Source organism: Crinia signifera, chromosome 4 (genome assembly GCF_055691185.1).
Source record: "Crinia signifera chromosome 4, ASM5569118v1, whole genome shotgun sequence".
NCBI classification, from domain to species: Eukaryota; Metazoa; Chordata; class Amphibia; order Anura; family Myobatrachidae; genus Crinia; species Crinia signifera.
The window spans coordinates 142,156,346-142,180,123 of record NC_139220.1 but is presented as its reverse complement, the minus strand read 5'-3'; the positions used below and the strand labels follow the sequence as shown (position 1 = coordinate 142,180,123).

At 41.1% G+C, this 23,778-nt stretch overlaps 1 protein-coding gene across 1 annotated transcript in view; it reads right to left on the bottom strand.

Annotated features, from left to right (window-relative positions):
* Nucleotides 1-23,778, bottom strand: part of RPAP3 (RNA polymerase II associated protein 3) — a 56,046-nt gene that overhangs the window by 30,458 nt on the left and 1,810 nt on the right. Inside the window, exons 2-12 of the mRNA XM_083182639.1 lie at nt 17,225-17,409; nt 16,222-16,365; nt 15,099-15,224; nt 12,637-12,764; nt 12,416-12,537; nt 10,811-10,881; nt 8,651-8,782; nt 7,862-7,989; nt 6,027-6,148; nt 4,759-4,829; nt 3,268-3,384 (exon numbers count right to left, since the gene is read on the bottom strand). Coding sequence (XP_083038765.1) covers nt 3,268-3,384; nt 4,759-4,829; nt 6,027-6,148; nt 7,862-7,989; nt 8,651-8,782; nt 10,811-10,881; nt 12,416-12,537; nt 12,637-12,764; nt 15,099-15,224; nt 16,222-16,365; nt 17,225-17,377 — 1,314 coding nt within the window. The 5' untranslated portion in view covers nt 17,378-17,409. The remainder of the gene's footprint in view (nt 1-3,267; nt 3,385-4,758; nt 4,830-6,026; nt 6,149-7,861; nt 7,990-8,650; nt 8,783-10,810; nt 10,882-12,415; nt 12,538-12,636; nt 12,765-15,098; nt 15,225-16,221; nt 16,366-17,224; nt 17,410-23,778) is intronic.

Sequence of the window (23,778 nt, the reverse complement as noted above, 5' to 3'; positions counted from 1 at the left end):
TCAACTTCTTATATTCTGGATCATATTACATTGCCTGCAATATGACATATCCAGCTAAAGACCATTTAAAATAAATTTCGAGCATAAGGTATAAAACACCAAACATTCAAATACAGATACGTCTATATAAGTAATGTGTCAAATCTCTTTATTATAAATGAGAATTATGTAAGTACATGTAATGGTTTAAGAAAGGGAGTCCCAGCTCCCAGGTAGAGTCAAAGAAAACATGTAATGGTGTCTCCAAGGAGCTGTTATTTCCCTTAAAGAAGGATTGGTTGTTATCAAATAAAAGTACTTTTGCAGTATTATTTGTCATGCTTTCACATGTGCTTACAAGGTCATTAAAAAAAAAAAAACACGTTTCATGCTGCAAACACAGCTAAGCATGAACTTAACATAGGGCCTTATTCAGATCTAAACTCAGTACAAATTTGTTTGGCAAATGGGCAAAACCATGTGCACCATGTGCACTGCAGGTGGGGCAGATGTAACATGCATAGAGAGAGTTAGATTTGTGTGAGTTATTTTGTTTCTTTGCAGGGTAAATCCTGGCAGCATTATTTTTACACTGCAATTTAGATTTCAGTTTCAACACACCACATCCAAATCTAACTATCTATACATGTTACCTCTGCCCCACCTGCAGTGCACATGGTTTTGCCCATTTTCCAAACAAATTTGTACTGAGCTCAGATCTGAATAAGGCCCATAGTTCAATATGAGAACGGTATTTTAAAAAGGAACAGTAGAATAATATTAAATCATTTAACACCTTGGTCAAGTTAATGCTATAAGCAGGATGTCACCTCCTGTTGCAACAACCAGTGGCACTGCCGATGGCTGCCTAGCTCAGCGGTGCCACGCGAATATATGTTCCCTGTGTCTCCCCTGTACATGTCCATCACCCTCCCAAGGATACATCTATTCTAGCGTATACCTGTATATGTTATGTATATCTGTACCTTCACTGTTTAACGGTTACCTAACTGGCTTTTGCAAAGCAATCCAAATCTAAATTCCTAGTATAGGCAAGTACAGATGGAGCCGGTCTGGTCAATCCCTGGCGATAGAGACTGGGACACGCACGCGGTTCCCAGAATCGCGGCGGCTGGGTAGCGTCTCCCAGCCCGTCTCCGCTTTGGGGAGACGCTGCCCAGTTGGGGGGGGGGGGGGCGAGGGGGATTGGTGGAGACGGCGGGGGAGGCATCGGGAACCCCCGCCGAGCTCCGTTGCCACGGGGCACGCAGGCATCTCATGCGCACATGTCCCCTGGCGGGAGCCGGTCGCCAGCGTGGATGGCGGTAGAAACGCCATCCACGACAAGGCAGGCTCCATCTGTATACCTGGCCAATAAAGCGGATTCTGATTCTGATATGCTCCTTACACAAGTATTTTCTGTTGTAGATAGACATCTGGCTGAAGTCTGCATGTTATTTTTTTAAGTGTCTTCATTCCCTGTGCTTCTATGTTTTAACATGGGCAGGGATAAAACAGCCTTCAGCAAATAAGATCATTGGGGTGTTCAAAGCAGTACAGTATTTCAAACGATTAGTCAGATTGTCTCAGAGGAAGCAGTAAACTTTGTTCTAAATCACAGTGTTGACTGAAAGCAGGACTCCGTGGGACTGGGGCAGGTATGTAAATGGAATTAAGAAAGACTGAAGCTACTGTGTAGCTATATGGGCGCTGACAAGGGGTGTTCTGTAAAGCAGCTACCAATGGGACTGAGTGGATCCCAAAATAAACAGAGGAAAAGCAGAAATAAAGGTAGCGCTATAACCAATGAGGATTTTTGGAAAATAAAATTACATTTATTGGGTACACATACATGTTACATTTCATTAAAAATTAAGAATTAAAAACAAAGCTCACTGCCCGCCAGGCCACTTGTAGCGACATGTTTTTCGGGGGGTAAACAAAGAGGGGGATCCGCTCCTATTGATGCCGCTAGATGGTAAAGCAAGGGACCAGTTGGTAAAACAGGGGATAACAAACTTCCCTTATCCAAGGAATGTTTAGATGAGGTATAGTTACCGGTGCAGTCCTTTTGGTAGGTTCCTCTGGGAGATCTTTTCATCCTTTTTGGATAGCGTGTTCGCTGTATCATCCCTTATTGCTGGAACATGAGGAAAAGACCAATGGTGGCACTGTAGATGTATTATCCGGTCCACTGGTGGAGGCGGCTGGTTGGATCCCAAAAGATAAAGTGCAAATGCGTGAAGTGGCAGTTGGGGGCAACACCAGGAGCTGCCACACCCTCTTGCCCCCAACTAGGAGCTGCCACACCCTCTTGCCCCCAACTAAGGAGCTGCCACACCCTCTTGCCCCCAACTGCCACTTCACGCATTTGCACTTTATCTTTTGGGATCCAACCAGCCGCCTCCACCAGTGGACCGGATAATACATCTACAGTGCCACAATTGGTCTTTTCCTCATGTTTCAGCAATAAGGGATGATACAGCGAACACTCTATCCAAAAAGGATGTAAAGATCTCCCAGAGGAACCTACCAAAAGGACTGCACCGGTAACTATACCTCATCTAAACATTCTTGGATAAGGGAAGTTTGTTATCCCCTGTTTTACCAACTGGTCCCTTGTTTTACCATCTGGCGGCATCAATAGGAGCGGATCCCCCTCTTTGTTTCCCCCCCGAAAAACATATCGCTACAAGTAGCCTGGCGGGCAGTGAGCTTTGTTTTTAATTCTTAATTTTTTATGAAATTTAACATGTATGTGTACCAATAAATGTAATTTTCTTTTCCAAAAATGTAAATGGAATTAAGCAGGGTACATGCTGTGACATAATCAAACCAATCAGGGGATTTATAGCTCATAGGCCATCTAATCTCACAGTGTGTGTGCAACACCCAGGGCAGTTTATGATGAGGATAGCAGTAGGATTGAATGATCTCATCGGACCTGTTGATGAACATTTTCCCAAATTAAGAAACAATATCTATTGCGGTGACAAAATATTCAGATCGGAATGATAATTGTTCTAGCGTGTATATGGCAAATTATTTCAGGTTTCTTAGCTGGTGATCGCAGCCCCTACCATTATCAGAGTAATGATGACATCTTTAATAATCTTTATTATTTATAATTATTTGTTTACCATGTGAAAAATACAATAATGTATGTAAACTGCATAGGTTTGGGACAATTTATATTTTGCAAAAAAAAAAAACCCAGTAGGCAAAAGTAAAATGACACAATAGGATAGAATATTTGTCAAATCCATATATGTAAAACTAAACACTTACATTGGATCTTAGATGTGTAGGTTTGTTTATTGGATTTACAATGCGTCTTTTATCTGTCCCTTTACTTTCAATTGTAGATTGAGGAGGGCTTGTATTTATTAATTTTTCATCAAGTTCCTAGACCAAAAAAAAAAAAATACAAGTACAGTATCTTACATTGAACGATTTACGTGTGATAAAAATATTTTTCTAGTGCAATGCCTAATGTGCAATAACAATCATCATTTAGGGAAGAAAAGTTGCAATAGACAGAAAGAAAGAATAAATAAATTTTAATCACAATGATACGTTTCCTAAAGATGTAGAAAATATTTGAACAGCTCTATAAAACCTATTCCCAATGAGTGATTATGCGGTTAATAAATGTAGTAAGTATAATCCTTACAATGAAAACGAAACACATATATACAGTCAGGTCCATAAATATTGGGACATCAACACAATTCTCATATTTTGGGCTCTATACACCACCACAATGGATTTGAAATGAATCAAACAATATATGCTTTAACTGCAGACTTTCAGCTTTAATTTGAGGGTATGTACATCGAAAGCAGGTGAACGGTGTAGGAATTACAACAGTTTCTATATGTGCCTCCCACTCTTAATTAGGACCTACCAACAGTCAACGTTTTCCAAAACACCTAGCTGGTGCACAGCTGTAGTCATTACGGTTACATCGTCAAACAAGCTGCATTCATTCCTACTATAGATCCACAGGTTGCCTGAGAAACATCAACTGTTAGTAGATCTCGAAGACAGGTTTGGCCACCCCTGCTCTAAACAATGTTTCTAGCGATCCATTGAACCCATTCATGAAGGAGGCACTGGGGGCAAAATGGGGCTACTTTACCCCATACCTTCCAACGTACTATATGCCCCACCACTGCACTGTGGTGCATTGATACCAGAGATTACTTAGTCTCCTCGGCTTTTGCGTTTTACTGCTCTTAAGCTGGCCATTCACTAATGAGAATTCTCGGATTTCCCTTGAACAGCCCGGAAGCTTCCCGGGTGGCAGGATCGCATGTGATCCTTTTGAATGCAATATATTGCATGCCATCCCAGCAAGTGCTGCCGGAGTCTGACCAACAGGTCCTACACGGAACACCTTGTGATCTATGGCTACGATCTGATACGCACATTGAATGGTATTTAAAACACACGCGATTTGCCGATTTCATTAATTTCTTGGCCCGATGAGTCGGAATCGTGTTAAATCAGGCAAAATTGCATTAGTGTATAACCAGCTTTAAGGGATTGATCTGTGAAGTTTTATGCTTCGAGACACATGGAACTTCTTCTTGGTCACCCAAAGCGGAATTATATTTTATGATATTCAGCCAGCTTACTAGTAGATCATTACACAGTTCAGAGACATCTGAAATAGCAGTGACCTCCTAAGAACCTAAAACAAATAATGGATTGTTTTCACACAATATACATATTATTTCACTAATGCACACTGTGGCAGCAAATCAATGCACATACCCGAGATATCTTAGCCAGCTCTGATACTGCTTGTCTGTTTCCAGGCTCCAATTTTAAGACCATTTCAAAATCTGTTTATAAAAAATAAAAATGAATAAAAATAAAAAAAAAATAATGGAAGTGCTCCTGCACTTCTAGTATCTGTCAGGGTAGTGCAGAGCGCCCAGCACTACCCGGATATACCAATATAAATTAACAGGGACGAATTAAGGTCTGTGTGGGCGGTTATAAAAATAAAATAAAGCATGCTTCTGGTTTCTCCTTCTGCCCCATGCCTCCTATATCCCCTCAAACCCTGTGCCAGTCCAAGCCCCTTGTGCCCCCCTCCAGCCCTGTCACCCATCCTCCTGCTCACTGCCTCCCTGCAGCCTCCTATGTTCTCATAATCCTGTTTTGTGTCCACATCCAATGGAATTGAAATGACAGTAGCATTGTGTTCCAACTCTCTCTCCATGGATGTGACTGCCTGCCAGTGCACCAGCTGTAATATGCTGGCAGTCCAGCACCAAATGCACACGGTTTTCTGGCCCTGTCCCCACACCACAAAGGCTCCTTCCATCAGTGGGATCTCCGGTTTCCTCCCTCTGTCCTCACAGCTACTGCCCCAGAGTGATGCTGCTGCTGCCTGGGCACTCACATACAAGCCTCCCCACTCCTAACTACCGGACACTCAAACCTGTAACACTGCGTAGGGGTACCGGGATGGGAGCCTTTCTGCTGCACTTCCTGTATGTGGAGGAGGGGCAGTACTTATATCACGACAGACAGGAGACATTTTCTTAGTGACACTGTGGAAGGTATGTGGGGGCCTCAGGACGGCCACCCCTATCGCCCCTCCCTTAACCCATCCCCGTTAATTAAACACAAATTACCCTACAGTTTTTGTGGATGTGAGAAGAGTTGATGGTTTATCAATAGAATTCTTCATATGAGTATATATTGTGTTTAATGAAAATATAGCAAAGAACAGCCTCAATTATTAGTAATTCTGAACAGCGCCCATATTTGTTCAAGATTCTCAGAAATAATGATCCATTTATTTACAGTATTTTCTCTTTAATGTCACCCCAGTTTATCTCTGTAATGCAGTGACAGACTAAGCAGCAAGAACGACAAATTTGTTTATATATTCCAAAGTATACTGTATAAGCCACATAGTTTATCATGTTATAGTAGAACGTCTGAGTATTAATTTGGGATATTCCTATGTAAAAGCACTATATTGAGCAAATGAATCCCCAGTGATAATTCATTATTGTATTTATCACCTTCTTTTGCTTCCTTCAGCTTTCTGAGCATTACTCTCGCAGTACCTCTCCTAGCAAAAGCTTTTCCATATGTAAGGTCTAAAGCTATCGCTTGTGTACAGTCTTCTTCTGCTTCCTTGTATCTAAACATACATGTAAGGAAATACCAACAGAAGGGAAAAAATAGATTTAGCAGAAGATGAAAAGTATATATTGATTCATAACATTTAACATTTCTTTGTACTAACATTATGAAAGGTCACTCACATCACACACATCTAAATGAGTCACAAAGATAGCTGATCAACACTACTGTAGTTTGTAGAAACCATTATATATATATACACACATACATATATACACACATATATATATATATATATATATATATATATATATATATACACACACACATACACACACACATACATACATACATACATATATATATATATATATATATATATATATATATATATATATATATATATATATATATATATATATATATATATATATATATATATATATAGTAGATGGCCTCAAGCATACAGTACATCAAACACACATCACTTGCTCTTTTTCACTGTGCCATGTTCAGATAAGATGATACTCTCAGCCATACTACATGTACATATCATTATCGTGCAACAACATACAGAAGGAGCGCAGCTGGTGGCTGAATGACCATCATCAGCCGGCAATTCCATCATCATCAGCCGCACGAGACGCTCGCGTGCCCCAATGCAAGGAGCTCCCTGCCTCCGCCATCGCTGGTCCCCACCGCCGCCCCGACTCTGCCCGCCACCGAGAGACGCACGTGCATCCCAGTCTGATGGAATCCCTCTCCGCCAGCTCTTGCCAGCGGTGACGTTCTGAGAGCCAAGCAAGCATGAGAGGGGCTCCATCTGTAGTACAGAAATAGCAGTGAAATGCATATGCCTCTGTCAGCTAGTGTACATTTATGGAAGCCCTACTGGAATTACTTGTCCCGCTCTACTGCAGTTGGAGAAGTGGCTCATTGCAACAGTATGTACAGAGAGTAGTGCTTCAGATAAGCAGTACGGATGGTGTAATGGTTAGCATTACTGACACACAGCGCTGAGGTCATGGGTTCTATACCCACCATGGCCCTAACTGTGCGGAGTTTGTATATTCTCCCCGTGCTTGCGTGGGTTTCCTCCGGGTACTCTGGTTTCCTCCCACAATCAAAAAATATACTGGTAGGCTAATTGGCTCAAAAACAATAATTACCCCTTAAATGTCTGTGTGTGCATGTACATGTAGTAGGGAACATAGATTGTAAGCTCCACTGGGGCAGGGACTGATGTGAATGTTCAAATATTCTCTGTAAAGCGCTGCGGAATATGTATGCGCTATATAAATAACTGGCAATAAAATAAACAAATAATACCAGTTGAACCCCATCAATGCGTCATGCTGCCTACTTTGCTACATGTTCACCAAACTCATTTTACACATAGGTCAGGTTATTACGACACTGCGTAGGGAAGGAATAATAGATCTTTCTTAGTAAGGGCAATAAACTAACACTTAAAGTTTGCGGCCTATAAAATTCCAACATTTCCGCAGAATTTTTTGGGAGTTTTAAGAACTTAAGAAACTGCTTACAGCAGTTGACATATTAATGGTATCAAAAGAATATGTGCAATATGTAACAGCTTATGCCCAGGCAGATTGTACACAGACATTTACAAATGTCACAAGTTTGCTTTGCATGATGAATACATTTATAGGTTAGTGGAGCACTGCCACATGAGGACGCTGGAGAGAACGCACTGCAGCCAGAGAACAACGCATCAACTGTGCAGCACACATTTGAAAAGTTGACTTACTTTTGAATTTTTAGATATGCCATGGCTCGATTTGCTGGTAACAGTGCATTTGTATCATCTGCTGCAATGCCTTCTGTGTAGCATTCAATAGCAATTTCATATTTTCCTTCTTTAAAGTAAGCATTACCCTGAAGGATTGCAAACAGAATTGTATTATACATTCAATCATATTAACAAGAACACTTGCAACATATGAATGGATGCTGTAATTAAAATGTAGGTTATATGGAAAATGTGTCAGTGTGTCAGGTACAAGGCTGAATGTCTGCTATTAAATTTATTTAAAATACCCACTAATAGTCATACGTCAGGTTCGCCCTGGAGAGGTTCTCCTCTAGTGGTATATCCTACTTACTTGATGAGGGCAGGGCAGCTTATCTTCTCTAAAAAAAAATTTTAATGTTTTATCTAAAGTTGTAATTATTCATTGTGTATATGGTTTTGAGATATCCATAATACTGTAACCAAAGTATCTTTATTTTTCCTACATACTTAAGGTTGAAACAACAACCTTCATTCTTAAGCAGTTCATAATACTATTGCTTTGTTTCTGAGCAGTGCAAACAAACACTTCATAATCAGATAAATGCTGAGAAGAGAAACCGACGGAGAGGGAAAAGAAAGATGGAGTAAAAACAAGGGGTGCGTGTTGGGTACTAATGAGGGGAAGTGAAAAATAACCTAGCCATAGGGACATCAAGTGTGTGTGTGTGTGTGTGTGTGTATATATATATGTGTAAAAACTTTCTTAGAGATTTTCTATGTAAATGAAAATAAAAGGAAATCTACCAGATCTTTCTGCATGATTGCTTGTTGCTTCTGCTGTCGGTCCCATTTACACATATCGTCTTCTTCACAAACATCAGTATCCTCCTTTACATTGTCTTTTTCCTCTGGAGGACTAGAGGAAGTCTGTAATTCCTAAAAATGAAAATATACAATATAAATAGTAAAACAGACTTAATACAAAATAATATATATATATATATATATATATATATATATATATATATATATATATATATACACACACACACGCCTCCAATAACAGATGTCACTCTAGGACTTAGCAGGTGTAAAACTGATTCTTACTGTGTCTACGCATTTCCGGATCAACCCGTCTTCAGGACATCCATTGTATGTCCTGAAGACGGGTTGATCCCGAAACGCCGTAGGCACAGTAAGAATCAGTTTTACACCTGCTAAGTCCCGGAGTGACATCTGTTATTGGAGGAGTCTATGTGGTGGGACTGAGTTCCCTCAGGAGGGGCACCTGGGCACAGATTACCATAAGGTTGGAGGAAGGGAGTGCCGGACCTTGCACAACATTATATATACATATACATATATACATATACATATATATATATATATATATATATATATATATATATATATATATATATATATATATATATATATATATATATATCAAATAAATCACTTCATTTTGATTAAATGTTGAAATGTTTTGGCTTTCCCTTACCCTGCCCCTCCTAAGAGACGAGGGTCTAGAGCACATACTGTACACATTACACTGCTTTCAAAACTTCATGCTTTCGTATGCATCAATTTCTTCAGAAACAAAAAGACTTCTGGTACTTGTGTATTAGCACGGCGCCCACGATATCCATCTTATGGCATCTTATACAATTTAAAATTGTATACCATTGTATGTGGCATACAATCAGATGAGATGAGATTTTAAATTGTATAAGCACCCTAATGGGTGCTTACAATGTTAAATGCACCCCCACCCCGAAGCGTGGCGAGCACAGCGAGCCCGCGAGGGGTGGCGGTACGCGTCCTCCGACCTTTTCATACCCCCACTATCCATGTCGGCGTGGAGCTGGTTTTATATAGTGTGGCGAGCGCAGCGAGCCACCGAGCCTGAAGCGTGGCGAGGGGCCGCGTTTTACTTTACATGTATTACACGTCCGCTCGCCACACTATATAAAATCAACTCCACGCCGACATGGATAGTGGGGGTATGAAACGGGCTCGCCACGCTTCGGGTTGGCGTTGATAGTGGGGGTGGCGTGGGGGTGCATTTAACATTGTAAGCACCCATTAGGGTGCTTATACAATTAAAAATCTTATAGGGGGGCCAATTAACATTGAAAGCACCCATTAGTGTGCTTATACAATTTAAAATCTCATCTCATCTCATTGTATGCCATATATAATGTTATACAATTTTAAATTGTATAAGATCGGGTCCCATCGCAGCACATCTCATCTCATTGCATACCATATTAAGCCTTATGGTATGCAATGCGATGGGCGCGTGATAATACACAAGTACCAGACTTCTTAACCCCATGTCATCTGACCTATTTCTGCAGTTTTTGCACTTGTTATAGTCCAACATCTGGAATTATTACTGCAGTAGCCACACAAATTATACCTGGTTTTGTTTTTAGGAAGACTAAAAATATTTTTATCGAATTGATAAACATAAAGCAAATAAGTGTGTATTTTGTTTTCAATTGCCACAAAAAAGGGGGGACTTTTCAGTAAACTCAGGGGCAACCTTATTTGAAAAGACAGTATAAGGAGAAATGTACACATCCCAATAAAAGTAGCCTTTTGGGACCCTTTTATGGGCTCTATTTATTTTACTACAAGTTAGAAAGTATTCCTGTAATTCAAGTGTACACATGTCCCTGGATAATTAGAATCAGAGCTGCTCCCTTTCCAATAACATTGTTGCGATAAGAACATCTGAATTCTGTACATATTGTTGCCAGGGGAATTCTATGAGCACCCTTTAGTAACTACCGGTATACCACTACCACTACCACTACCACTACTACTGCATTCTCCATAAAGGATCTGAATATATGGACACCCCAAATTTTGTAACAGCTAAAATAATTTAATACAAGTATGCAAATTGATTATGACAATGCCACTACCACGTTTCAACTTATGTAGGATAGTAATTACCCGTGTAATTTTCTTTAATTCATTTGTGGCCTCAAAATTGTTTGGATCCAGTTCCAGGACTTTTTCGTAATCTATGCAGGAAATAAAATAATAAATGTCACACATTTTTAGATAGTTATGTGCTGTTCTTTAAATATTTTTAACCCTTTGAGTTCCAAGTGAATTGTCAAAGTAGGTGTGAAAATTGCCAAACATTTTTATTCATCATAATGACCTGTAATGTAAACCTTATATAGGAAATATCTTTTTATACACAACATTTTTTTAGTTGATTTGATATAACAAATGTGAGAGACGCTGGCATATTTAGAGGATATTTTGCACATCTTTCACAGAGATGTTGGCACTCAGAGGCTTAATAAATGCTCATGGGAAATCCCATTACAAATATATAAATATAGGTCGATATATATTGTACACAGACAACTGTCCTCATTTTTACGCAATTATTTATGTTTTACATAGTCACATTCTTATTCTATTTCTGAAATATTCTGTTGTCATTTGGCAGCTGGTGCTTGGTTTCTCTCTAGGCTGTGTGGTACTTTTGCATATTCTGATTTTCCTGTTAGATTTATTTACTACACTCTTTCTTTAGATGATTCTTACTGGGATTTGTTTAAATGATAGTTTAGTTAATATCCCCGTATTATCTTGAGCTGGTACAGCGTGGGCATGAATACTGCTTTTCTGACATTTGTGACCCAGGTGTCTTTGGGTTTCACCCCTCTGTGTATCTTGCTGGAAGTTTAATTTACGGGTCTTAGATCCTGTATGATGCATTCCAATTATTTGCTATTGACTTTGTCGCCTGCACTGGCTTAAATGTGGAATTATGTGACCAGCTATTCTCGACAAGTACTTTAATCCTGTGACTGTTTCAGATATTTTCGTTTTAAAGATATTCTGTATATGTTCTGTTGTGACCTACTGTATATATATTGTAACTTCATTGACAGGTTTTCTTATGTGCTTAATTTGCAGAGTTTACCTGGCATGCCTTGTTTTGTATATAATCTGAAAACTCTTTACATAAAAATGAAGAAAAAATATATATGCTTAAAAGAAACATTTTACTAATAGGAAGTATTATTTTATTTTGATCTCTCCTATAATAATGCGTGTCAGACCATCCATAAGACGTAGAATCGACATGCATGTCCAACATATCTTCTCTACTAATGGACACTTAACTGCGCAACATTTTTTACTTCAAGTTAATATTGGAAAAATAAAACCACACAGGTATTTGAGTAAACAGACAGCATAAAGGTCCATACACACTGGGCGATTTTGCTCAGTGAGGATCGTTTTCATCCCTGGGGGAAAAGCCGCTCAGTGCATATACACCTGCCCGGCGCCATCAGCGGGGGGAGGACTGCTTTGCCTAGCGCAGAGCCATGCAAAGCCGCCCTCAAAGCTGCTCATCTGCTGGCTTATACCATGAACGGCTTTCCCGGCGACACATACACACTGGCATACACACTGGGCGGCTTTGAGCTGAAAGCCGCTCAAACATGCTGTTTTGAGCGACTTTCAGCTCAAAGTCGCCCAGTGTGTATGAGCCATAAGATATGCTTCAAAATAATAGATTAAACTGACAACCTTCCTTTGCTCCTGGAAAATTGTTTAATGCAAGGCGAGCAGCTCCCCTTCGTGCATATGCTTTCCAGTACTTGTTATTTATTGCAATAGCCAGATTGCAGTCTGATTCAGCAACAGCAAACCTAGGACAAATGTATGACAAGAATGATAAACATCTGAGCTTTTGCAGAAGTCATATAATGAATGATTGTCTATCAAAGTAGCATAAAAACAAGACTTACTTCTTTTGTCTGTAGAAAGCAGAAGCACGATTTGTAGGCAAAACTGCATTATATGGATCAGCATTCATGCCTTTTGTGTAGCATTCCACAGCTTCGTCAAACTTTCCCGCTTTAAAATAATTATTTCCCTGAATTAAAATATAACTAATTTAGCAATAAAAGATTACATTTTCAGAAAAGCAAAATTTGTTTGAAGAACAATACAAATTAAAAATAAACAAGGATGATACACATCAAAATAATTTCTTTATCGTAAGCAAATTCAAAATTGGGCAAGAAAGAGAAACATACTGGGTTTTAATAAGACCAATGGAGAGTCATATATAAACAAAAGAAATATCAAGTCATTATTTATTTAATTATTCTTCTCCTAATATTATAGTATCCTAAGGGCTATTTCACACATTCCGGCTCCTGCCGGGCGGCGAAAACCCGCACGGCCAGGAAGCCGTGCTGCACACATCAGTTTAGAATGGAGGGGATGGCCACAGCCCGGCAGCCTTCCCTTCCAGTAGCGGGATCCGGCTGCAACCTTCTACTTCAGTTCCAGTTTCCTCATTTTAGAGGAAGTTTGCCGTTCAATGTAAGAGTAACATGACATCTGTAAAATTACATCTAGGAGATACATGCCACTAAAAGCACACTATAAATAATAAAAAAAAAGGTACTTCTTTACTTTCACGGCGCCACTAGATTAGGAAAGATAGGATATCGCGGTCATCGCGGGCATTGAATGCACTAAAAAATCGGGTGCGACGCGATGCCCGCGATTTCCCATAGGGACCAATGTTAAATTTCTCAATTGACACGATTTTTCCATAGGAATCAATGTTAAATGGCCCACAGAGGCCAAATAGACACCCTGAAGTGTGAAATGGCCCCCACAATTGTTAACGCCACCCCACGATCAACGTGAACCCGAAGCGTGGCGAGCGCAGCGAGCCCGCGAGGGGCGGCGGTACGCGTCCTACGACCTTTTCATACCCCCACTATCCACGTCGGCGTGGAGTTGAGAATAGAATAGTGTGGCGAGCGCAGCGAGCCCGAAGCGTGGCGAGCCCCGCGAGGGGACGAGGATACCTGTGAAGCCCGCGAAGGGACGCGTTTACCTGTGAAGGTATCCGCGTCCCCTCGCCACGCTTCGGGCTCGGTGGCTCGCTGCGCTCGCCACACTATTCTATTCTCAACTCCACGCCGACGTGGATAGTGGAGGTATGAAAAGGTCGGAGGACGCGTACCGCTGCGCTCGCCACGCTTCGGGTTCACGTTGATCGTGGGGTGGCGTTAACAATTGTGGGGGCCATTTCACACTTCAGGGTGGCTATTTGGCCTCTGTGGGCCATTTAACATTGTTTCCTATGGAAAAATCGTGTCAATTGAGGCATTGAACAGTAAAATCGGGTCAATTGAGAAATTTAACATTGGTCCCTATGGGAAATCGCGGGCATCGCGTCGCACCCGATTTTTAGTGCATTCAATGGCCGCGATGCCCGCGATTTCTAGTGGCGCCGTGAAAGTACAGAAGTACCCAAAAAAAAAAAAAATCAACATATGCTCTGGATGTATCTTAAGTCTCTAGATTCAAGAAAGAGCAATCATCACTACCATGCTAATAATGAGGAAAGATAGCTACCATGTTTCCCCGATAATAAGACATAAGTCTTATTTTTTTTTTTTCAGTCCAAAAAACACGTTAGGGCTTATTTTCGGGGTAGGGCTTATTTTAGCCCCTCAGTTCTTCTTTTATCCACATCATGCCCCTCAATCACCTTATACTTTAAGCACAACTACCACTTTCCTGCTGCGTTTTTCAGCCACTCCCGCCACCACCGCTCAGTCACTCTGCTCCCACCTTTATACAGATGCTGCTTAGTCCTTGAGGTGTGTGGTAACGTCACACGCGCAATTCCTCCCTGGGGCTGCTTATGCCAGCAGAGGCTTCAGCACTGCCAGGGCTGCAGCCGCATCCATTTCATGCGGGGGGTGGGCGGAGCTGGATGTTTAGTGCAGGGACTGGGCAAAATTGGGATTATTTTCAGGGTAGGGCTTATTTTGGACCGTTGTCCAGAAATAAGGGAAGGGCTTATTATTGGGGTAGGTCTTATCGGGGAAACAGGGTAGCAGCCAGTAAAAAAAAAAAAAAAGTTAGGTGTCACTGGCCAAAATTGGGTATTATTTTTGAGCTAGATGGGGCTAGTTACACGGTAACAGCATGTGTTACTCTTGTCATAATATGCAACCCAGACTCAGCCAAGTCAGCACAGTGCAGAAAACCCTAGAAGTCAGTCCTTGCTAATTCTTTATTATAGTATACTGGAAGCCATGTTTATTTTTATAATTAAATGTTTAGCAGCCTTATTACAATGTGAAAGCATTTTCATTCTGATAGATACAATCACTCGTGAATACACAAAATGGGGCTAATGGTTACTAACCAAAGGACAAGACAAAGTAAACAATACCTTTTCTTTTTCTGCCAGAGCTCTTTCTGTATTAATAGGTACTCCATATTCATCTCCAGAATCTGACTCCGTAGACATGGATTCATTTGTATTGTCCTCTTTATCAAGCTCCTGCAATGCTTTGTCCTGTGTCAAATCAGACACATAAAACATTCATAGAAATCATGATGTGCCGATATTAATACCAAAGGGCTAACACTTCATTTCAAAGTATCATTTATTCCAGTAATTCAGGTAAATGTAATATAGACACCCATCTCCAAAATGGCAATAATCCTTAAATCTTTGAGTATATAGAAGTGTTCAGGTTTCCCATGTCTAGAAACATCCTACTTTAAGTGGCAGTAGGCACTCTTATACATTTAAGCACAAGGCTGTCACTCTTTTCAAGTCTGTGCGGTAGATGTGAAAGGTAAAATGAATAAAAATTTCTACTATATCCTTCACTTCCTTAATTGAACAGGTAAGTTAAGTCTGCAGAGACACACACTGATATAAATACAGTACACATTTACTATTCAGTCATTGAATTAAGTTGTTATATGAACATTCACAAAAATGTGACAGAACACAGTAAAAAGTCCAGAAAGATTTTCTGAATAAATAGCGGTGAATGGCATTTTGTCCTCTGTTGCTTAAATTAGAATTGGTCACACATCACAAATCAAAGACACATTTAGGAGAGTATTCAATCCTGGGTTCAGACTGGCAGAACGTTCCGGCAGTCGGAACCCTGCCCCGTTTTCGGTGTGCACGCCAGATTAATCGCCTGTGGAATGTGCAGCCTATTGAACGGAGAAAACGGCTGTGAATAGTCGAGATCCAGTGTGATTTCGACAATCCACGGCCAGTTTTGACAAAACGGGCCCGACTGGTTGTAAAGTCGGGTCCATTCTGTCGAAGTGCCTCTTCAATGCAGTCTGAAATAGCGGCGGGTATTGAATACCCCCCCCTTAGAGTTCAATTTGTCATCACCTGTTAGAAAAATGTGGTGTTAGGATTTCAAATGACAAAACAGTTGTGGCGAAAACAGACATGTTGATATCATGCTACATTTATGCCCCATTTAGATCAATATATAGGGCAGTACAGCAACCATGCATGTACTACGGATTATACTCACCACATCCAGCTTGTCCCAATATTCATAATCAAGTAATTTTCTCTTGGGTTTTTTAGTCTCTTCATAAATCTTCTGGTCAGCCGGTGGTTTGCTTCTGCTTTTTTTCTTTTTTCTGTAATCTTTGTTTCTAATAGGTGGTAGTGTCTGCACAAGAATAAATTCACAGTCTATATTACAATCTAATCTTAACACAACTATTTACCAGTCTATATTAAAAGTGGCTATTGGTTTGTTTGTGGGGAAAATCCCTTTACTTCAGTGTTTTCCCTGAACTTTTCCAATTCATCAAAATCTTAACACTTAATCACTTCTGATTTTGTGAGGAGACATGGAACATGGAAACTGTTGGTAGATCTCAAGGACTGGAGGTGACTACGCCTGGGATAAAGCATTAGAGAAATCTCTGTGTTAAGATGGCCTGGTCAGGACCTGGATAGAAGCCTCGTGTAAAGGGACACGGGTTAACTCCTTTTGTACAGCCGCTGACCCAGGTCCACAAGGGAAAAACACGGGTTTTTGCGGCGGTGTAGAAGGGGTAATAGTTATTCCAAGCAATTGCCAGAGACAGTCTCTTTTTGAAGCACCTGTCCCCATGGATGCTCTTTGATACAGTACATACATAGCATTCATTCTAGCACCCTGCATCTTTCAAAACCAGTGCTGTTCATCTTTCCTGCTTGGGGTGTCGCTCTTTGGTGTGGTGCTTCTAGCACAGGTCTGATCTGCATATCAGTGCTGAAATACAGACCACACTGTGCTAGAAGCATCACAGCAGAGCACGACACCCCAGGCAGGGAAAAGGAACTGCATGGGTTTTGAAATACGCAGGGTGCTAGAATCAACGCTACACACAGGTGGTATAATCATATACTGCATTGCACCCAAATGGAAATGCAAATGAGAAACTAAGGGATGATCCTGTATTGTAAGACAAATAATAAAAAGGAGGATAATTGGGACTTTAAATTGGGATATACTACAATACAAATCCATGAACACCTACCTCTTCATGGCCACCAGTCTGTTTACTCAACTTGGCATCTTTCTGCTTTATATCTTTTTCCCAGCCTTCTAACTCTCTCATGAAGTCCTGCAGCTCTTCTGCATTTTGTTTCATTTGTAACTGTAGCTCAACAGCTTTGTTAGGGGAAGACATTGTAGTTTGCAACAGACACAGCAAGTCGCTGCCTTGATAATATAATGGAAAAAATATGTACATACATAAATCATAAGATACACATAATGCACATAATTCTGTCATCAACCATCCCATTTGCTGGACAACTACAAGGTAAGAAAAAAAAAAAAACTACTAGATTTTAAAGGTTAACAAAAAGTGTATGGTAAATGCTATTCAGAATGTTAGTACATAATCTAAAAGTGCATGGAACACAGTTTATTTTCGATTGGTTTCGAATATATCATCCATATGGTGACTTTCATTCTTGATACATTTGTAGTCTATTTTTGAAGTTTTACATATCAGACCAGTTTATGGGTTATAAAATGTGGCCATAACTTTAGATAAACATCTACATTAGGGATATTGACATGCGCCCCTCAGCCACTGTGTACTTAGGACCTTATTCAGATCTGATCGCAGTACAAATTTGTTCTTAACCCCTTCCTGACACAGCATGTTTTTGCCTTCCTGACAGAGCCCTTTTTTTCAAATCTGACATGTATCACTTAAGTGGGGATAACTTTTTTTTGCTTTTACTTATCCCAGTGATTTTGAGATTGTTTTCTCGTGACACATTGTACTTCAAGTTAGTGGTAAATTTGGGTCGATACAGTCTGTGTTTTTTTGTGAAAAATGCCAAAATGTCGTAAAAAAATGGAAAATTTAGCAATTTTCAAAATGTTAAATTTTCTGCTTGTGAGACAAATAATCATACCACTCAAAATAGTTAATAACTAACATAGACCATATGTCAACTTTATGTTTCCATCATTATTTCAACATCCTTTTAATTTTTTTGGACACTAGGAGGCTTAAAATATGAATAGCAAATTCTCAAATTTTCAAGAAAATTTCAAACACTGATTTTTTTAGGGACCAGTTCAGTTCTGATGTGACTTTGAGGGACTTGTATGTGAGACACCCCCATAAATGATGCCATTTCAAAAACTGCACCCCTCACAGTATTCAAAACAGCATTTTGGAAGTTTGTTAACCCTTTCGGTGTTTCACAGGAATTAAAACAACGTGTAGGTGAAATTTCAAAATTTCATTTTTTTTGCAGATTTTCAATTTTAATACATTTTTCTAAGGAACACAGTAGATTTTACTAGAGAAATGTGACTAAAAATTGATTCCCCCAATTCTTTTGTTTTCATAAATATCCTATATGTGGCCCTAGTGTGCACGTTGACCAAACCACAGGCTTCATAATAGAAGGAGCACCTACTTGATTTTGGAGCCTCCTTTTTATGATATTATTTTTTAGGCACCATGTAGGTTTCTAGGCACCATAAGATGCTAAAAGTTAGGAACCCCCCCACAAGTGACCCCATTTTGCAAACTACACCCCTCAGGGAATTCATCTAGGGGTATAGTGTACATTTCAAACCCCCAGGGGTTTCACCAATTTTGGTACAACTGGGCTGTGCAAATGAAAAATTACATTTTTTACACAAAAATGCAGTTCTGGCTCAAAATTTTTCATTTTCACAAGGAATGAAGGAGACAAAGCACCCCAAAATCTGTGCCCCAATTTCTCCCGAGTACGGCAATGCCTCACATGTGACCAAAAAATACCATTTGGGTGCATGGCAGGACTCAGAAGGGAAGGAGTGATTTTTGGATTTTGCAGCTCAGATTCTGGTGGAATGTTGGTGGGTGCTATGTCGCATTAGCAAGACCCCCGAAGCACCAATACAGTGGAACCCCCCCACAAGTGACCCCATTTTGCAAACTACACCCCTCAGGGAATTCATCTAGGGGTATAGTGTACATTTCAAACCCCCAGGGGTTTCACCAATTGTGGTACAACTGGGCAGTGAAAATGAAAAATTAAATTTTTTACACAAAAATGCAGTTCTGGCTCAAAATTTTTCATTTTCACAAGGAATGAAGGAGACAAAGCACCCCAAAATCTGTGCCCCAATTTCTCCCGAGTACGGCAATGCCTCACATGTGACCAAAAAATACCATTTGGGTGCATGGCAGGACTCAGAAGGGAAGGAGTGATTTTTGGATTTTGCAGCTCAGATTCTGGTGGAATGTTGGTGGGTGCTATGTCGCATTAGCAAGACCCCCGAAGCACCAATACAGTGGAACCCCCCCACAAGTGACCCCCTTTTGCAAACTACACCCCTCAGGGAATTCATCTAGGGGTATAGTGTACATTTCAAACCCCCAGGGGTTTCACCAATTGTGGTACAACTGGGCAGTGAAAATGAAAAATTAAATTTTTTACACAAAAATGCAGTTCTGGCTCAAAATTTTTAATTTTCACAAGGAATGAAGGAGACAAAGCACCCCAAAATCTGTGCCCCAATTTCTCCCGAGTACGGCAATGCCTCACATGTGACCAAAAAATACCATTTGGGTGCATGGCAGGACTCAGAAGGGAAGGAGTGATTTTTGGATTTTGCAGCTCAGATTCTGGTGGAATGTTGGTGGGTGCTATGTCGCATTAGCAAGACCCCCGAAGCACCAATACAGTGGAACCCCCCCACAAGTGACCCCCTTTTGCAAACTACACCCCTCAGGGAATTCATCTAGGGGTATAGTGTACATTTCAAACCCCCAGGGGTTTCACCAATTGTGGTACAACTGGGCAGTGAAAATGAAAAATTAAATTTTTTACACAAAAATGCAGTTCTGGCTCAAAATTTTTCATTTTCACAAGGAATGAAGGAGACAAAGCACCCCAAAATCTGTGCCCCAATTTCTCCCGAGTACGGCAATGCCTCATGTGTGACCAAAAAATGGCAGGACTCAGAAGGGAAGGAGTGATATTTGGATTTTGCAGCACAGATTCTGGTGGAATGTTGGTGGGTGCTATGTCGCATTAGCAAGACCCCCGAAGCACCAATACAGTGGAACCCCCCCACAAGTGACCCCATTTTGCAAACTACACCCCTCAGGGAATTCATCTAGGGGTATAGTGTACATTTCAAACCCCCAGGGGTTTCACCAATTTCGATACAACTGGGCTGTGCAAATGAAAAATTACATTTTTTACACACAAATGCAGTTCTGGCTCAAAATTTTTCATTTTCACAAGGAATGAAGGAGACAAAGCACCCCAAAATCTGTGCCCCAATTTCTCCCGAGTACGGCAATGCCTCATATGTGACCAAAAAATACCAGTTGGGTGCATGGCAGGACTCAGAAGGGAAGGAGTGATTTTTGGATTTTGCAGCTCAGATTCTGGTGGAATGAATGGTGGGTGCTATGTGGCATTAGCAAGACCCCCGAAGCACGGTGAAATGATGAACCTAATAATCCATAGATGTGTGGTATATTTTAAAAAACACTCCTTTATACATAGGCCGGGTTTGTCGGGGCAAGTTTCACAGTGGAAAATAGTATCCTTTCTTATTCCCTTTTTATAGCAAACTTTGCACCTTTTTTGTGTCCTGCCCTTTCTTGCAGTGGAGAGGATTTCGTTAGGAAAATGCTTCCCTGGTACAATACGGGGGCCAGTACTAGAAGTACTGGGGCCCTCTGCCTGCTGGTTCCCAAATATTAGGCCCTTTATGACTTCCTCTTGAAAGTGCATAAATGTCCCCCTCTGGCTGGTAGAACGGAATAGCACGTAAGCGTTATACAGTGCCATCTGGATGATATACACGGCCAGCTTCTTGTACCAGATTTTTGTTTTCCGCAGGGGACTGTACGGCTTCAGTACCTGATCTGAAAGATCCACTCCGCCCATGTACTTATTGTAATCTAGGATACAATTAGGTTTTGAGGTGTGGGTACTGGTACCTCGTACAGGGATGGAGGTGGTACTGTCTCCATGAATTGTTGTCAGTATAAGGACATCCCTCTTGTCCTTATATTTGACCAACAACATATTTTCGGTGGATTGTGCCCTGCTTTCACCCCTTCTCAGTACTTGGGCAATGTGCGTTTTTGGGAGGCCTCTTTGGTTCTTGCGCACAGTACCGCAAGCTGCTGTACTTCTTGAACCAAGGGCCTTAAACAGGGGGATGCTAGTGTAAAAGTTATCCACATAGAGGTGATAACCTTTATCCAGGAAGGGGTGCACTAAATCCCAGACAATTTTTCCACTAACACCTACGAGGGAGGGGGGGCATTCTGGCGGTTCAATTCTTGAATCCTTCCCTTCATATACCCTAAACCTGTGGGTGTACCCTGAGGTGCTTTCACACAGTTTATACATTTTTATGCCATACCTTGCCCTCTTACTGGGAAGGTACTGGCGGAATTTAACCCTTCCTTTAAAATGTATAAGGGACTCGTCGATACAAATAAATTTTTCAGGGATGTACATCTCTGCAAATTTGGCACTGAAATGATCAATGACCGGCCTGACTTTGAATAGCCGGTCAAAGGTGGGATCATCTCTGGGTGGGCACTGTGCATTATCGGTGTAATGTTAAAATTTAAGGATTGTCTCAAAACGAGTCCGAGTCATGGCCATACGGTAAAATGGGGTGCTGTACAGAACATCTGTACTCCAATATTGCCTAATTTCTGGCTTTTTTACTATGCCCATATGTAACACCAGACCCCAAAACGTCATCATCTCTACTGCATCTACAGGGGTCCACCTAGCAAATGATGACGTGGGGTTTTGAGCAATAAACTGCTGGGCATATAAATTACTTTGGTCCACCATTAAATTTATAAAATCATCAGAGAAAAATAATTTGAAAAAGTCAATTTCTCTAAGACCTGTTGAATCAAATTGGATTCCTGGGATGGCCAAAAACTCAGGAACCTGGGGCTCAAAATTGTCTGGTGGTGGGGTCCATACGGGATCAATCATTTGGGGGGGGTCTCAGCTGCTCTACGGGGGCGTCTTTGAGGGGGTCCCTCATCACTAGAGGAGGAAGAGGAGCTTAAGACGAATCCTTCAAATTCCCCGCTTGCATCACTGGCTGTGTCAGAGTCAGAGGCAAGCATGGCATATGCCTCCTCCGCTGAATACATTCTTCTGGATGACTGGGATGACATTTGGGATGACATTTTTATTTTTGTGTTTCTGTAAGTGTAATGTTTCAACACGTGTATAGTGTAGGGGGGGTACAAACCTTATTTCAACACGGGGGGTATGTAGTGTGTAGTGTGTATGTAGTGCAGAAAAAAAAATACTTTATACAGGAATTTGATCCCAATAAAAAAAAAAAAAAATTGAAGGGGTTAAAAAAAAAAAAAAAAAAGGTCCTGCGCCAAAAATTGAGCACAGATGTTGGTCAGTAACGTCCGTCACTGAACAGCGCTCAAAGGCAACAGGACACCCACAAATGCAACGTGGGTGTAAAAACAATTTAAAAAAAAAAAATACCACAGCACTCTCCAAAAAAAAAAACTGCAGAAAAAAACTGCAGAAAAAAAATGATATCAACCCTGTGCCAAAAATGCTGTTCAGTGATGTACGTCACTGATCAGCGGCCACAGGACACCCACAAAAGCAACGTGGGTGTAATAAACCACAGCACTCTCCAAAAAAAAAAAAAATTTAAAAAAACTGCAGAAAAAAAATGATATCAACCCTGTGCCAAAAATGCTGTTCAGTGATGTTCACTGATTAGCGGCCACAGGACACCCACAAAAGCAACGTGGGTGTAAAAACAAAACCCCACTGCACTCTCCAAAAAAAACAAAAAAAACTGCAGATCAGCGATGCAGTGATGCAACACTGATTAGCAGTGAGGGGCAGCAGGCACACACGGGTGCAACCTGACAGGGTATATATAAAAAAAAAAAAAGTTGCTGATCAGTTAATTAATTTAAACTGATCAGCACAAAAGGGGGGGCAACTGACAGGTATATATATATATATATAAAAAAAAAAAGTTGCTGATCAGCACAGATATACTGATCAGCACAAAAGGGGTGCAGCAGACACAAAATTTAGCACTCTCTATCACTCTCTGTCACGATCTCTCACGATCTGTGACTCTATGACACTGCAGCAGCAGGACACAGGAAGTCACAAGATCCAGGAAGCATCCAGCTGCTGGCAGCACGCTACCAGCGGTGATCAGCAGTGATCAGGTAAGTATCAGGCAAGGTTCAGGTATGTATAGCACGACAGAGTTGCCGGTGACCGCTCTGCACGCAATTCCAGACCGGAATGGCGTCTGCAGCGCAGTCACCGTTAGTTTAAATGACGCGCCTTGGCTGTGATTGGTCCGTCGGTCTGACGGACCAATCACAGCCTTGGGGGCAGGTGGGGTGAGGTGTGGTCATCACCGGTGACCCCCTCATGCCCCCTCACCCCCGGCGGTGATTGACACCTGTGTTACCGAGCGTCTGATTCGCCGGTAACACAGGAAAACGCTGCGACTGGCTGTTCACATTGAACAGCCAATCACAGCGATCGCCGACGGGGGGGAGGCATCGCCACCCCC